Source organism: Prionailurus bengalensis, chromosome D1, assembly GCF_016509475.1.
Source record: "Prionailurus bengalensis isolate Pbe53 chromosome D1, Fcat_Pben_1.1_paternal_pri, whole genome shotgun sequence".
Lineage (NCBI taxonomy): Eukaryota > Metazoa > Chordata > Mammalia > Carnivora > Felidae > Prionailurus > Prionailurus bengalensis.
Window position 1 is genome coordinate 85,733,097 of NC_057346.1, and position 17,667 is coordinate 85,750,763.

Consider the following 17,667-nt stretch of genomic DNA (forward strand, 5'->3'; position numbering starts at 1 on the left):
CACTCAATCATTCCTTCATTTATTCAGTAAATGATTAAAGGCAGCTATCCTGGTCTTCACACAGCATGTGGGACAGGAGTTTTTGCCCTCATGGATTTCCCAGGCTGTTGGTTGTTGGGGAGGGGCGTGTGGTGGTGGGGACTGATAGGCACATTGCTGTGTGCAGTCTTACCATGATTGTTTTCAATGATGAAGAACCATTCCACAGATGAATACCAGGCAGGTCAAGGCACTTCAGGTGGAGAGAAACAAGTGGCTCAGAGGCATACAATAGTGCATAAATGGAATGTGCCACGTTCAGTGACAGCTTGTAGTTGCTGAGCTGGGGCTTAGTTCATGTGTCAGGAAGAAACAAGTATGGAGTGGAGGTGGGCCTGGGGTGCAAATGGGGGTCAATGACAGGCCTGGACCCAGGTCAGAAGGGCTTGATTACAGACTAAGTATTTTTTCTATCTGCAGTACGTAGCCACTGAAGAACTGTATAAAAAGGATTAGGTTTTAGAAAGATTAACTCTCTGTGGGTGGAACTTTGAGGTGAACTGGAAGGAGGAGAAAATGGAGATAGAAACCAATCAGAAAACTACTTCAGTGACCCAGGATGACAACTGTATATTAACATGAATCCAGCTTGAATCTATATTAATTTAATTGTTCCTGGAATCAACGTTTATGGAGACAAAACATGATGAATTCCTCAAATAATTGGCAATTCCAAAATTCTAGTCTTCTAAAAACTGTAATATAATAACAAAATAGCTGAAAGTAGATCCTTGTGATGGCTGAACATGGAAGCTCCAGCTCTATCTTTTGGATAGAAAACTAATTAAATATTTACCAGCTCTTCACCTGACATACATTTCACAAACTCGGTGTGGGTTCCCCGCATGGGCTCTGTGCTGTTATTGAGCTAATGAGCTGAGTTCAAATAGGAAACAGGTAGCTTTTCTGGCCACACTGGTTACTTACAGAATTTCACTGGAAGCATTTTCCATTGTTAAAGCATTTTTTTCCATTTGCTTTTCCTTTGGTCCCATAATTTGCTTTTCTTCTCCAAAAATTGCTACAGGTTTATGCACAGCAAGCTTGGCTCCAGACACAATGTCACTTTGCACTTCTAAAACAAGAGCTGAGCAGAAACATGCAAATTGCAAGGACATTAGTTATGATCGCAGAACACCAGAAATTTGAAAACACACGTTAAAATAAAAACGCAGACAATTTTCAACTATTTGGCCTAAGAGAACACATTCTAACTGCAATTAATAGTTGCTCTTTAATAAATTGGATTTCACTTAATTTTTGTAGATTCCTTCCTGTCAAGATATTGTCAGTCAAAAGTACTAAAAATAGAGGTTCATATCCAAAATATACAAAGAACTCATAAAATCCAATACCTGAAAAAATCTGATTAAAAAATGGGCAGAGGACCCGAATAGACATTCTTCCAGAGAAGACATACAGATGGCCAACCTACACATGAAAAGATGCTCAGCATCACTAAACATCAGGGAAATGCAAATCAAAACTTCACTGAGATATCAGCTCACATCTGTCAGAATGTTTATTATCAAAAAGACAAAAAAATAACAAATGTTGGCAAAGATGTGGAGAAAAGGCAGCCCTCATGCACTCTTGGTGGGGATGTACTTTTGGGGCACCCACTACGGAAAACAGTATGGAGGTTCCTCTGTTAAAAACAGAACTACTGTATGGTCTAGCAATTCCACTTCTAGGTATATATCCAAAGAAAATGCAAACACTAATTTGAAAAGACATATGTACCCCTATGTAGATCATAGCAGTATTTACAATAGCCAAGATATGGAAACAATCTAAAGATTTTTTTTTTTCAACGTTTTTATTTTATTTTTGGGACAGAGAGAGACAGAGCATGAACGGGGGAGGGGCAGAGAGAGAGGGAGACACAGAATCGGAAACAGGCTCCAGGCTCTGAGCCATCAGCCCAGAGCCTGACGCGGGGCTCGAACTCACGGACCGCGAGATCGTGACCTGGCTGAAGTCGGACGCTTAACCGACTGCGCCACCCAGGCGCCCCAAGATATGGAAACAATCTAAATGTCCATGGGAAGATGAATGGATAAAAAGTGCATGTGCGTACACACACAAAGGAATATTATGCAGCCATAGAAAATGAGATCTTGCCATTTGCATCAACATGGATGTACCTCCAGAGTATAATGCTACATAAAATAAGGCAGAGAGAGAAAGACATGTGTAGAATCTAAAAAATAAACAAAGCAAAACTGAAACAGACTCACAGATACAGAGAACAAACTGATAATTGTCAGAAGGGTAGAAGGGTGGATGCAATAGATAAAGGGGATTAAGAGGTATAATCTTCCAGTTATAAAATAAAGAAGACATGGGGATGTAATGTACAGCATAGGGAATATCATCAATAATATTGTAACAACTTTGTATGGTGACAAATGGTAACTAGATTTATTGCAGTGACCATTTCATAATGTATACAAATATCAAATCACTATATTATATACTTGAAACAAATACAACACCATATATCAATTAACTTTCGATTTAAAAAGTGCCTAAGGAAAAAAAAAGTACTAAAAAATAGGTGTTTCCAAAAAAATGTTATTTAGTTATTTAGTTAGTTATTGTAAATTCTAGCTTTTCAAATGGGCATATTATTTACATATATATCTCTAGATAATTCTCTAGGATCCTAAATTCCTCAGTGGAAGTCCCCAAAGCCTTGAAAGCTGCATGCAAAACTTACTGTACAGCATTCAATATATGTAACAGGGAAATGTTTTAAATTATATTAGTGATTTTTCTCTTTTGTGGTTCTATACATAGGACCTTTGTCCTAGTTCCTGGGGTAGCCTTAAGGGAAGGAGGAGGACCATAAGTTGATAAGAAATGTTACAAAAGGAAAGCAAAATACAAAGATAGTGTGACACTCAAGTACAGCATGTTGCCATAAGACAAAGGCCATGTCAATCAGGATGACACTGTCATGATTTAGGTTTTTTCTAAACACTGTTAGCTCCCACCGAGCATATCAAAGCTTTAACATCAAGGTTGACTTGGAGAAAACCTACCATTTCTGGGCCTGAGGGAATTTAAGACAGAAGACAGAGGAAAGCAGAAAAACAGCACTGGGTATCATGATTCCCCCTACAGGCTTCACTTCAGGTATCTACGCTACACCAAGGAAACACTGAGGACACTGTTCATTGTTGAGAACACTGTGATGAGTCACCTCTCAAGTTGCCTTCACCACTCCAATCTGAGGTACAGTTGTATCAACCTGGATCTTGTTTCTGAGGGGTGTGGCCATGACCCAAGATGTGCCGACAGTCATGCTGGGAAGGTTTCCAGAAGTAGTTGCCAAGGAGGGGTGAAGGGGTCTTGTAATAAAGATTTCAGAGATGACCACTCAGACACAGCCAGGCTTCAGAGGGCCAGAGAGAGCAGAAAGGCTGGGTCAGACAGGAAGCACCTCCCATCCAAAGCATTGTCTGGGCCAAAGGAATGGAACATGGTCACCCAGCCATGAATATCAGCCAGCAAGACCCAGAAAGCAAGACACCCTGTCCCCCAAGTTCTTCCCTTCTATCTGAGAGAGGAACTGAGGGAGACTCTGGGGAATGGGAAATATGAAAGCTCTCCCTAAAGAGGCAATTTAAATTAGTTGGATGGGCCAAAATTTAAACCTGATCGGACATTTTATGTTTTCCTTAATGGAAAACAAAGAAGACTAAATTCGTTTTACTTTTCTTTTTCTTTTTATTTTGTTAACATTTATTAATTTTTGAGAGACCGACAGAGACAGAGTGTCAGTGGGAGAGGGGCGGAGAGGGAGACACAGAATCCAAAGCAGGCTCCAGGCTCTGAGCTGTCAGCACAGAGCCCAATGTGGGGCTCAAACTCACAAACCAGGAGATCATGACCTGAGCCAAAGTTGGACGCTCAACCGACTGAGTCACCCAGGCACCCCTGGAAGACTGAATTTGTTAAAGATGAAATAAATTACACTTTCTTTGCACATCACTGTGTAGTGTGAATGAAAATATGCAATCCTGTTAAATACATACATTAGTTTAAAGAGCTAAACAGCAGGATATAGGGGTGAAATATGACCTATTTAAACAAGCACGGATTAAAAAAAGGTAGAATCAAGTATTTAATTTTGGCAATATATTTTATGGTAAATAATCCCAATGCTTACCCTCTATCTTTTGTATGCTGCAGAAAGTTTGAATTTTAGAAATATCTGATGCTAAGTTCCTCAGGAAGATTTGCTTCTTTTGCTGAGCAACGGACACATCAGGATTGATCCAATGTTCTCCACATGAAACATATACCTAGCAAACAAATGAGTCTCTGATCCCATGTACAACTCTTCACAGCAGGATTATTTGTAATCGCCCAAATCAGCCCAAAGTACAAACACAATGTCCTATAATCGGCAAATGGTTAAGCAAACTGTGACACCATTGACAAATACTCAGTGATAAAAAGGCAAAACTATTGATAAACCTAACAACTTTGAAAGATCTCAAGGGTTTTATACTAAGGAAAAAAAAGTACTTCTCCATACTATCTTTGCAACTTCCTGTAACTCTGTAATTTTTCAAAATAAAGTTATATAAATAATTTGTTAAAGGAAGGAAGGAAAGAAGAAAGAAAGGAAAGGAGGGACACAGGGAGGGAGGGAGAGATCAGGGGTTTGTAAACTAGTGCTGAGGCCCAAAACTGGCCTGCTGCCTGTTTTTGTAAATAGAGTTTTATTAGAACACAGTTAGGCCCATTCATGTACATGCTGTGACTGCTTTTGTGCATACAGTGGCAAGAGGTGATGTTTCGATAGAGACCATATGGTCTGTAAATATTTATAAACTAACCTTTTACAGAAAAAGTTTGACAATGACTGACTGGTATGGATGAACCTGTCATATGTTAATGTGGTTATTTCTAGATGCTCAGATTACAGATCATACCTGTTCTTCATGTTGCTTCTATGTCTGTCTTAAATGAATTCATATTTCTTTGAAGTAAGAAAAAACAGGGTGATATATGCAGAACATTCAGTTAAGAAGAAAAATGACACTCAGTGCTGCCACTTCCATGGTCCCACACTGGTGATTATACACATTCTCTGCATGACGACCCAGGGACAACTTTCTCGAAGACTTCTTTTTGAACAATAGCCTTCCTTTTCTCCTCTGTACACACTTGATCATGTAACTGTTGACGTTTCCATCTCCATGTTGGCTGCTCAGTGACAGGTTTGTTTCTAGCAAATATACAGGATCTTATAACAGTCACTCCCAACTTCATCCTACCTCCCTTCACCTCAGTGGCCTCAGAGACTTTTCTTTCCCTTCCCTTTATCTTTTTGTATCATGTGGTCTAATGCAATCCACCTAATTCTTGCTGCAATAACACAATGAATAAACATAGCAGCAAAGGAGAGGAAAACCAACAAACTAAAACCTTGGAAGTGAGAGAAGTGGAATTCAAAAGAGATCTATCTACCAGACTCCAAGGACACGGACTTTCCCCTCTGTCATACTGCTTCTGATATTGGTCACTGGTACTTCAGTTTAAGACTCCCTCAAGGGGTGGCGGAGGGGGAGGGGGTGACACCTGGGTGGCTCAGTCGGTTAAGTGGCTCAAGTCATGATCTCTAGTTTCATTTCGTGAGTTCGAGCCTGGCATTGGGCTTCCTGCTGTCAGTGCAGAGCCTGCTTTGGATCCTCTGTCCCCAACTCTCTCTGCCCCTCCCCTCCCCCCACTCTGTCTCTCTCAAAAATAAATAAACATAAAAAAAAAAAGATTCTCTCAAGAGGTCTTTGCATTCAGAGCCTGAGTTAACTTCTGATAATATGGTGTGAGCTTGGTTCTCTGCTCAAGGAATTTCAGGCATCAGTCAGGCAGGTTTTCTTTTCGAACTGATACCTCAACTCCCATCCCATAACAGTGGGCTGCTAAAGTCCTTCTTCTTAGCCTTCTCCAGCCACCCAAATAGGGCATGTGAAACACTAGATACAATTTTTTTTTCTGAAAAAGTGAAATTATCACTTAGTAAGAAATCACTAAACAACTACATTTGGAAGGCCTCAAAAAGAGGAGAGGATCTCCTTCAGAGTAGAAGACGGAAATTACAAGTGGTTAATAATCTGGTCTTCTCCCCGCCTCCACCTTCATTTATAAAATGGGTGGTGAGGGCATCCACCCCACAGGGCTGTGATGGGCATTAAATGAGCTCATTTTCAGAAAGCGCTGAGGATAGCGCCTAATGGTAAGCTCTCAACAGCTAGTGATCAGTGTTACTTTGTGAGGGTTGCTGGGTGAGGACAATTCTGAGAGAAAATAAGGGGGGAAGTGGTAAATGTCTGAAGTTTCACATTTTGAAACATTTGTCTTTTAGTTGTATGTGTAGAGTAACATTTCCAGTTTCACATTCATGTCCTTACCAATTCGTCCCTTCGGAGGTCTTTTAGGGCAAAGATTTCCTTTCCCTTTTCATTGAACAATCTCCGAGCTGCAGAGGGTAAATTTAAAATTTCAGTGCACCTGTAGTAAGAGACACAAAAATTCATCTTGTATAGAGAAGGCTTCCGGCAAAGAAGAGAGAAAATATGAGAAATCAAGTCTTTAACAACTACTCGTGCTGCAGACCTGTGGAGACAGTCAAGAGGTAGGCCCTGCAGCCCATCAGGCTCTTGGAGTCTCATTCTCCTTATACAAGCTGGGGGACTTAGGCAAATTATTTAACCTCTCTAAGCCTACATTTCTTATCTTCCAGGGTTTTAGTGAAGATTAAGGGTTGATTTTGAGAAGTGCTTAGCACACTGCTGGGCACGATCAACAAATAAGCAGGCATATTATTCCTGATTCTCCATTCTTCAATATGCCCCTATACTTTCTATCTGTGTCTTTGTTTTTCTCATGCTCTTCCTTCTACCTAAAACACTTTCCTTGCTTTCTCTACTGAAGTTATATTCTTTCCCCAGAGTCATATCCATCACCAAGCAGTTCCTCATCTCCCTCCATTAGAAGTGATCTCTATAGCCCTTTAACGCCCTTTCAAATAGGGACTTTTAGCCTGGTTAAACATTAAAACAGTGATTTCCACCTCCTAGGCCCCAAACAAGCATTTGACCTGCCCTATGGCTGTCAAAATGAATGCATGTTTTCCCGTTTCCTGAGGAGCTCCCTATCGAGTCAGGGGAGAGACAGGTCAGCAACTGAAGTATAATACAAAGGGCTGGGTGCTGTCACAGGCACCTGGCCAGGGTGCTGTGAGAACCCAGGAAAAACAACACAATGAATTCCTCCAGGGAACCTGTATCTAAGGAAGTGACCTTTGGGTTGGTCTTTGACAGGTGAATAGGAGTTTGTCAAGAAGGGTTAGGACTTTGAGAAGTTTCGTATGGCTGGACTTGAGTGTATAGACAGGAGCAGGAACCAGATGAAGCTAGAAAAGAAGACAGGAACACACGGAAAGCACTTAAGATACCAGACTAATTAATTTGTACTCTATCCCATGAACAGCAGGAAGTCATTCAGATAAGAAAGACATGTGGTGTTATCAGATCTGCTCTTTAGAAAGTTAACTGTCAGAAAGGTGGAAGATGGACTGAAGGCACGAGAGGCTGGAAATTACCCAGCCAGTTCAGGATAGCTGCAAGGAGGCGGAATTGTGGGAAGAGGAGGGAGAGTTTAAGGAATATGATGCGGCTATTGAGAAAACTGTTGAGGTGATCCTGCCTTTGCAACAATTAAGTATAAAAGATTCTTGCTACATATATTTTATATTAGAATGCACTATCTATAGTAAGTGAATTAGAAGTGACTTTGTGCTCATCAGGAAGGCTGAGCTGTATGAAAAATATTTCTCAATTTTATATCCTCAGATGGGATAAAGCAATTGAGCAGATAATTAGGCACTCCATTTCTCTGAGAGGTCTTGGAAGGAAATACACCTCGTGTCACAGCTCCGGAAGCTGATGGACCGGCTTGGCCACATTTCTCATCCACAGGAGTTGCTGGGGAGGGAGTAGGAAGATTGAGCCCCCAGCCACAAGATGTGTCTGATTCTTTCTTTGCTGCCCAAAGACTCGACCCGATTTCTTCTGCTTTCCCTAAATGGATATCTTTGTGGGTCCAGGCAGTTATAGCATAACCTAAGAAGAGTTACCATTATCGTATCTGATCCCACTCACATTTTCCTGGAGAACATTTGGACTATGGTAATATCCTGTTTTAGGACAATGAGTGGGAGAATAGAAGGGATGGGTGGTTGGTAAATCTCCCTTCCTTTTTTGAAACCCTGGTTTTAATAGTGCTGAATTTAACTGGCCCATGTAGGTGGGTTAGAGAGGACTGGGATAAGCTGTTTCCTCTGTATTTAATTCCTCTAAGTCACATGCCAGCCTACATAAATGGAGAGAGAAGAAAAGACTTGGCTGTTAAGTGCCTAATAAGGAGTGTGGACTCTGGAGTCACATTGCCTGGGTTCAAATCCCAGCCCTCCTATAGTGGCTACGTTAACTTCAAAGAAGTCACTTAATTTCTCTGAGCCTCATTTGCCCCATCAGTAAAAGACAGATATGGCAGTACTCATCTCACAGTGATGTTTTACAGATTAAATGTGTGGATATCGGTAAAGCACCTGGCACATAAAATGTCAGCAACACATTATTCAAATGGATCAAGCACTGCAAGCATTTCATGTCTACTCTCACCTAATTCTTACACCATTTCTGAGAGGCCCATTTCACTGATGAGGAAACTGAGCCTGAAGGTGAACTGCCTTGCCCAAGGTTGCATAGCTAGCAAGGAGGACAGCTGAAATTCTGACCTACATCTGAGTCGTTCACAACATTGTACGGCCTCCTGAGAGGCCATCATCATAGAATAATGACACACTATATCTAAAGAATGGGGAGACTGAGGCTGGATGCTCGCAAGTCGCCCAGGGTTTCTCTGTCATGTGGAGGCAAAGGTCCTAGAACCAAGGTCCTCTGACTTACACACCAGGAGTTAGGACTGGCAACCACATGGCCTATTCAGATTTACAGGGAGTCCAGAAAAGCAGAGTCTTATCTCTGTGCTTTCTCAGGACTGAGTCGAGAGAGGAGCAGTAAGTGGAGCTGGCTCCATGAGGGCTGTATTTCACTACAACACAGGATGCCCTGGGAGAGGAGGGCAGGGGTGGGAGGGAGCAACTGTGTTTCCAGGGTCTGCAGATGGCTACAGATCTGCAATAGTGGAGACTTCCTCCAATAGCTCGCCTGGACGCCCATCCCAGGAGCCCCACCACACCCTTCCAGTTATTTCAAAACAGTAACAAAACCCACAGAAGCTATGGATACATGCTTTCTTCTTTTCTTTATCTTCTTGCTTCTTATCTCCATATTTTTGTATCTTTCTCTTTTTCTCTCCTCTCCATGTGGCCTTCCCCTAAGAGCTGCCCCTCCCAGGTTCTTTCCCCTTCCTGGTCATGTATAAAATGATCCCTTGATCATTTCCACTTCTGCACAATTAAATGCTGCCCCGTGTGTGGTTTTTTTTTTTTTTTTTTTTTTTTTTTTACTGTTTCACTAAGCAAACTGTCTTCCCAACAAGTTAGGAGTTTTCTGAGAGCAAGGAATGTCTTTCCCCTCCCTTTTTTTAATTTCCACCAGAATATCTAATGGCGGTTGACGTACATGACGTGAACATAACAGATACTGAAAAGAATCAAATTCTTTAATGCTTTCCTTTTAGCTCTTCAACCAATCCTGTCTAACAAGGAGGAAAATGGGACTCCAAGAAGGGGAGTGCTTTGCTGAAGTTTTCCAGTTAGTTACTGGCAAACCTGGGGTTAAAATCAATCCCCTTGACTCTTAATCCAGTAGTCTTTTCAGTACTCCATGTTACCTGCAACTTTAAGTATCAACAAAAACAATCTATGTTAGTAGATTTAGTAGATTGTCATACTACCAGATCTGCCTTTGAGATGGAAGGACTTAGAGATGGAAGAACTACCACCAACAAGAAGCGATCATCAAAACTATCTGTAGTGAATTATTAAAGAAAAAAAAACAGCATAATCTTCCTTGCATTCTGTAAGACCTCCCCCTCATATTCAACAAGACATATTTTGGGGGTGCCTGGGTGGCTCAGTCAGTTAAGCGTCCAACTCTTGATTTTGGCTCAGGTTGTGATCTCACAGTTCGCGAGTTTAGCCCCACACTCGGCACTGTCAGTGCAGAACCTGCTTGGGATTCTCTCTCTCCCTCTCTCTCTGCCTATCCCCGGTGCACACATGTGCTCTCTCTCTCTCAAAATAAATAAATAAACTAAAAAAAAAAAAGACATATTTTTAAAAATGTGTATACCTGGTGTTCTGCCTTTAAACAGTTATCGAATTCTATGGAGTAACTCTTGTTTTGGTAGGAAAGTATTCATCAAAAGAAAAGTTACAATGCATTTCATAAATATGATATGGATTGATGACAATTAAAAACTGTTTTAAAGTAGATAACGACTAACCTCAATTCAAACAAATAGAAACCAAAGAAAAGTGCTGTACAATTGTGATTTTTTTTAAGTGGGACTAATTTATATTTACAGAATTGGTAGTTGAGAAGCTAGGGGAAGGAAATTGCCAGACCTTGAAATTTGGAGCAAAAATTTATTAACTAACACTAGTATCATAAACTCACATAGTTTATATATCTCACAGATTAAAGACTCCAGAATCATTATGTTAACAAGAGCTTTCTTATACAGATAACATATGTATTTTGTGTTATGTGTTCTACGTAACTATTTAGGCATTGGAATGGAAAATACCTTTGCATTTAGGATAGTAAGTATTTACCTCTCCAAAAGTTGGTGAAATTCAGTCTGGATTGTTTCTGTTACAGGATATTTAGTATTGTAGTTTTTCACATTCTTTTGCCTTTCAGTGTCAACATTTCTGAAACAAATGATCCAAGATTTGACTGATATGTCAGTATACATTGTCAATTACATTTCATCTTTAAATATGTGAAAAGATCATTAGGTTTTAATTTATCATAATTCGTCCTAAAATCATATGCCTTCTTAAAAAATGGGATTTCAAAAACTATTGCAATTAAAGGGCCACCTGGGTGGCTCAGTCAGTAAACATCCAACTCTTGATCTTGGGTCAGGTCATAATGTCACAGTTGGTGAGATTGAGCCCTGCATCAAGCGAGGCATTGTCAGTGAGGAGCTTGCTTGGGATTCTCTCTCTCCCTCTCTCTCTCTCTGTCCCTCCCCCACCTCACACTTGCTCTTTCTCTCTCTCAGAATTAATAAACTTAAAAAAATCTATTGCAATTAAGTATTAAGCTTCATAAAAATTTATACTATGAGCAATTTATGTAAGAAAATGAATTTTCAGTATTTTAATCCTCTTCTAATAATGCTGAACATTCTGAGATGTGAATTTATCAATTTTAAATAAAATGTACAGAGTATATTCATTTGACTATGATGTTTTATTTCTATATTGTTCATACTCATATATTTATTCATATGTTATTTATGTTATCAATCCAAACCTAAAAATTTTTAAACTGGAAAGCGAATAATAATGATCATAGAAAAAAATGCTTAATTGTTAATATATAACTATTCAATGGGGCGCCTGGGTGGCGCAGTCGGTTAAGCGTCCGACTTCAGCCAGGTCACGATCTCGCGGTCCGTGAGTTCGAGCCCCGCGTCAGGCTCTGGGCTGATGGCTCAGAGCCTGGAGCCTGTTTCCGATTCTGTGTCTCCCTCTCTCTCTGCCCCTCCCCCGTTCATGCTCCGTCTCTCTCTGTCCCAAAAATAAAAAAATAAAAAAAAATAAAAAAATATATATATATAACTATTCAAATTTTTAAGTTAGAAAACTATCTGGTATAGTTTTAGAATATCTATATAATATTAAATGAAAGCAATATGGTCAAATATGGTTATTCATTCATTCACAAAAAATGGTAATCAAATATAATTAATAATAAATAAAAAGATAGATGACTGAATGAATAAATGAATGAATTCAATAAGCACTAATTTAGGGCCTATTGTGGGCCTTGTATCATGTGGTGAATAAAATGGCTTAATATTTGATTGACAAGAACACACTGTCCCATGACCCGACCATAGCAGAAAGCAGATATATGGATGAAGAACACATTATCCCTGTTCTCTGTCTCATGGGTAGAAACATAAGCAGATAACCACAACACAGAGTGGTAGGAGCTATGTTGGGGAGAAGCCCACGGTGATCAAAGCAATGGAGAATGTAGAGAAACAAGCTACAACTAATTAAGGGGTGGGAAGGGAAGTGTCAAGTTTAGGGTCAACATCTAGAAATGAAATCCAAACTCATTCCCAGAAGACCTTTATAATTTTAAAGCAGATGGAAGGTGTTAGGGAGTGGCAGGGATTTAAGAGTGGGAATTGGAGAGAGTGTTGATAACAGACAGAGCTAGAAAAATAATACACAGGAACAAATCATAAAGACCCTTAAACACTGTATGAAGGTGCTTGAATGAGTCCAGGGATCATAACTTACTAACAATGTACTCATTAAAATTATCTAAAAATATAAAGTTTATAGGGGTGCCTGGGTGGCTCATTCGGTTGAGCAACTGACTGTGGCTCAGGTCACGATCTTGCAGTTTGTGAGTTCGAGCCCCGGGTTGGGCTCTGTGCTGACAGCTTGGAGCCTGGAGCCTGCTTCGGATTCTGTGTCTCCTTCTCTCTCTGCCCCTCCCCCACTTGTGCTCTGTCTCTCTCTGTCTACCAAAAATACATAAAATATAAAAAAAATTAAAAATATAAAGTTTATTACATAGCTTCACATTGAGCCTTTCTTTTTACAATTCCTTAAAAAAACACTATAAAATTTTCCGTGTTTAACTTACTATTCTGAGAGATGAAATTCACCTTGAAATCATAATGGTTTTAATTTATATGAGTTTGACAGCCACTGTTCAAGATGAATTGACAAGATCTTGTTACTCATCAAGAATAATGATGGACTCAGTAATAAACAAATGATATTTGACCTTCCTTTGGCTTTGTAAATGAAGGAAGTAGCAACAACAAATTCCTCTCAAAACTGTCTAGAATGATTTATTAAGTAACTAAAGGACAGCACGCTACTAGGATAGGATTTGGTTAAAAGGAATCTGTATTCATCATGCTAGCTTGATTTTGTGTGTAGACACTAAACAGCCCAACTATCTTTCCTTTCAAGTGAATGCAAGTAATGAACCCCTATATGTCACTAGCATTTATTTCTTCTGAAAGAAAAAATATTTAGCTTGGATATATTAAAAGTAGTACAGCAGGACTTCTACTTTGCACAACTCCAGGTTGCCATTTATATAGAATACAATGTGAAAAGTGCCCTTGGAGCTGGGCAATGCATCTGCCCCTTAAGGTTAGCTAAAATCTTTCCATTTGAACCTTTTGTTAACCAGTACTTACATACAGCTCTGAGGGCAAACAAGGCTATTGAGGATCCTGTAGAAAACTTTCTGAGTCGACCAAGAAAAACTAATGTGTGTTTAGCAGAGTGTTAGTGTCAAGTGTATGCCAGTGTATTTTAATTATTTGGGAATAATTAATTTATGCAGTGAGCAGAGTGAATACTTGATTAATTAGGGCACGCTGTTCCATGAATATAACAGAGGGCTTCATATACTTTCACTGGAATAGTCCACATTAACAAATCTCTCAAATTATGTTTGGATTACCTGATTGAACTACGCATTTTAAAACATTAATGTGAAAAGATAAAATCTGTATATAGTTTTGAGCCACACTGAAGGATATAGTGTAGAAAGATAAACGCAGGAAGGGACAAAAATTATTTGTTAACTTTGGATGTTTAAAAAAAGTCATATACTACTTTAAGGGCATTACCCTCACATTTTACATCTAGCTGAATGAGCTAATTATGAAGTGTATGCGTCAAAGATTTCAATTTCAGGCTTGACTTTACTTTGAAGATTAATTTTTTACTTTATCATCTTTACAGGCAGTTCAGTGGACAGCCGAACTGAATGTTACTCATTGTTCAGCGGTGTATGAAGTATATTTAATCAATGTGAAGGAAGTAATATTAAATGATTATCAGCAGCCTCAAATATTCTAAACATCTCAAAAGAAAGGTCAAGAGGTAAAATCACTGCTAATAATATGAGAAACAATGTATTTAACTCATTCTTTACATCGCAGCTTTGCACTGGTCTGAGATTTCTTTTGTCATAAAACATAATGAAAATACAGCAGGTGATTTTTCTCCAATGTTGGAGAAATATTGGCTGTATGAGATTTTATTCCAATCTTTTAACATAAGCTAAATTGCAGATCAATGTTTTTCTAGGATGATAAGCTTTTAAAATGGTATTCTAAGGCAGAGATATAAATTATATGAAGCTATATTTTGAGAACTATATTTGTATGTTAAATATGCCAGAAATCTTAATGTAAATAATAATGTACAATAATAATTTAAAAAGGAATTACACAATTTTGTTTAAGAAGCCATTTATGAACTCAGTTATTTTGAGATACATTAATAAAACAAAAGTGCTAATTCAAAATGGACATTGATTCTACAACTTTTTTTGATCAGAATTACTCATTTCTGATTCTTCTCTCCTGTGCTTAGCCTAAATCAGTAGGGTTAAATTCCCAACAAAATTTAACTAATTCTTAGTCTCTATTTTCATCTCCAAATATCAACATGAGAACCCTTTTTAAAAATAAACATGGGTGCCTGTATGGCTCAGTTGGTTGAGCATCTGACTTCAGCTCAAGTTCATGAGCTCAAGTTCATGAGTTCTCACAGTTCATGAGTTCAAGCCCCTCATGGGCTCTTAGTTGTCCAGCGCAGGGCCAGCCTCAGATCCTCTGTTCCCTTCTCTCTCTGCCCCTCCCCCACTCATTCTCTCTCTCTTTCTCTCTCTCTCACACACAAAAATAAATATTTTTTAAAACTGCTTTAAAAATTAATGTCTGTAAAAGTTAAATCTTTATTTATAAATGTATACGAAATAATAAAAAGATACGACCCAGATTGCTTTTTATAAATAAACAAGCAAAAACACAGAATTCTCCCAGAAAAGCATACACAATGAAGACAAAAATTTGTAGAAATTAGAAACAAGAAGTATGAATAAGTTGTTCTTACAGAATTTTCCGTCCAGGTGAGACATCTGGACTGATTAGAACAATGGCTCTGTTTTTATTCTTGTCTCCATTCCGCAAAACTCTCAGCCTCACAGGGACAGGTGGCCCTGGGGTCTTACAGATGGGTTTCTTCATGGGAGGACTGTTTGGAATCAGCAATCCTTCTATTGGCCAATCAAACTCCTTCAGAAAAAAATGACAAAGAATGTGATAATAAGTAAGAAGAGTCATTTCTAGATATAAAAAAAATTTAAACACACAACTTATACCTTTCATTTTTTTGTTCATACATCAGAAAATGTATTGGCCACCTAAGATGTTTCAGACAATTCCAAGTGATGTTTTACTTAATTAGAGAGGAAACATTTTAAGATGAGCAGTTTAAAAATGTGCGTACAACGTGTGTTGTGTCACAGCATAGAGGACTTAGTTCTTCTCGGAGAAACATCATTCTAAAAAGATAAAACTTAATTAACTGGATGCTTTTTGCTTGTGTGTGAAGTATCTTTAATCGATGTGAAGAATGTGCGAAGAGTGGTTTCACAATAGTCTGAGATAGTATCCTCTTAAGCTAGATCTATTTGGCAAAAAGAACATATTTGAAGAGCTCTCCAAAAACCAGAATGAGAGGACAAAAGAACTTAGACAAATTTCAGATGTTTCAGTTGCCAAACTCACTTACTTTGTATCGTTCATTCATTTATTTATTAATTCATGCATTTTCTAAATATTGATTGATGGCTTACTATATTCCAGGCACAGTAGGAGGCACTGGAAATAAAACTGCACAAGACAGAATACTCTTCCTCAAGGAATTTCCAGCATGGCCTCAAAAACTTACCTAGAAATAAACTGGCAATTACAATAGTGTGTGTACAACCGCAACAGAGAACTGGGTGTGATGGGACCACACAGGAGGAGAACCTACCTTAAAAATGCAGTGTAGCAGATCTGAAGCTTCAGTTGGAGTTAGTGCAGTAAAGGATGGGTAAAAAGACAGGGCATAGTGTAGGTAAGAGACTTAAGGATTAACAGAACATGCTATTTGGGTGGTAAAAAGAGGCAAGGATTTCTCCCAGGTTTGTAGTTTGAGCAACTGGGTGGATGGTATGGCTAGTCACAAAAATAAACTTTTGTGGAAGAAGAGTAAACAGGGGGACAGATGATCAGAGATGATGTTGTTAGGCAAGGTCTAAATTCTTTCATTTTTTTCCCTATCTGCATAAATAATTGTCCTGGCAGCAATTAATCCCCCATTAATCTGCAATGACCATCCTGTAAAATACCTCAATTCCATTTAAGTGTGCATCTGTTTCTATGTGTTCTATTCTCTTCAATTGTTGATTTCCCTATCCTTATACAAGACTCTACTGCCTTGATTACAACAGCTTTATATTTGATAAGTTTTGATATTTGACAGGGCAACTACCCTCACCTTGTTATTATTCTTTGGAAATTGGCTTCTGTTGGCCCTTTAATATTTCATATGTATTTATGAATCAGCTTGCTTAGTTTTCTAAAAGTCTATGTGGGATATTAATGCTCTGCATAACTTCCTATCAATCCCATTTTGGTAAGATTTTTTTTGTGAATGTCCATTGAGTCATATAAAAATCTTTTTATCTGCATTTGTTGAGATGTGTTTGTATGATTATTTGTCCTTTCATCGGCTCTGTGTTAATTACATTAATTAATTTAAAAATTTTTTTCTTTAATATTTAATTTTTGAGAGAGAAAGAGAGCATGAATGGGGGAAGGGAAGAGAGAGACACAGAATCCGAAGCAGGCCCCACGCTCACATGCTGTCAGCACAGAGCCCGACGCAGGGCTTGAACTCACTAACTGGGAGATCATGACCTGAACTGAAGTCAGAGGCTTAACTGACTGAGCCACCCAGCCATCCCTAATTTTTTGAAATTTTAAACTAATATTGCATTCGTGGATCAATCTAAATTGGTCACAGTGTCTTATCTTTTTTACAGATTACTAAATTCAATTTGCTAGTGTTTACGTTAGGATTTTTGCATGTATGTTCATAAATGAAATTAATGTGTAGTTTTCTTATACTAACTTTGTCGAGTTTTGGTATTAAGTTTATCCCAACCTCATGAAATGAGTTAGACAGTGTTGCTTCTTTTTTATCTGACAATAAATCTACTTGGTATTGGTGTTCTCTTGGTGGGGAGATTTTAACTATTGATTCTATTTCTCCCACAATTATTGGATTATTCAGGCTTTTTGCTTCTTCTTGACTCCATTCTAAGTTACTTCTGTGCAGGACGTTGACCATTCTGTTTATCTAAGTTATAATATTTATTAGCATTAAGTTACTTATACTATCCTCTTATTATCTCCTTAATCTCTCAGTATCTTTCCTTTATTTCTAATATTATGTACCTTTACTATTTTTTCTTAATCAGTTTGGCCAGGTATATCAAAGCAACAAATTTTTGACTTTGTTGA

General features: G+C 38.5%; 1 protein-coding gene across 1 annotated transcript in view; it reads right to left on the minus strand.

Moving 5' to 3' along the window:
* LOC122483661 (doublecortin domain-containing protein 1-like) overlaps nucleotides 1-17,667 on the minus strand; it is a 91,484-nt gene that overhangs the window by 63,837 nt on the left and 9,980 nt on the right. The window contains exons 2-5 of the mRNA XM_043580871.1: nucleotides 15,206-15,387; nucleotides 6,468-6,567; nucleotides 4,217-4,352; nucleotides 967-1,126 (exon numbers count right to left, since the gene is read on the minus strand). Of these exons, the coding sequence (XP_043436806.1) occupies nucleotides 967-1,126; nucleotides 4,217-4,352; nucleotides 6,468-6,567; nucleotides 15,206-15,387 (578 nt within the window). The remainder of the gene's footprint in view (nucleotides 1-966; nucleotides 1,127-4,216; nucleotides 4,353-6,467; nucleotides 6,568-15,205; nucleotides 15,388-17,667) is intronic.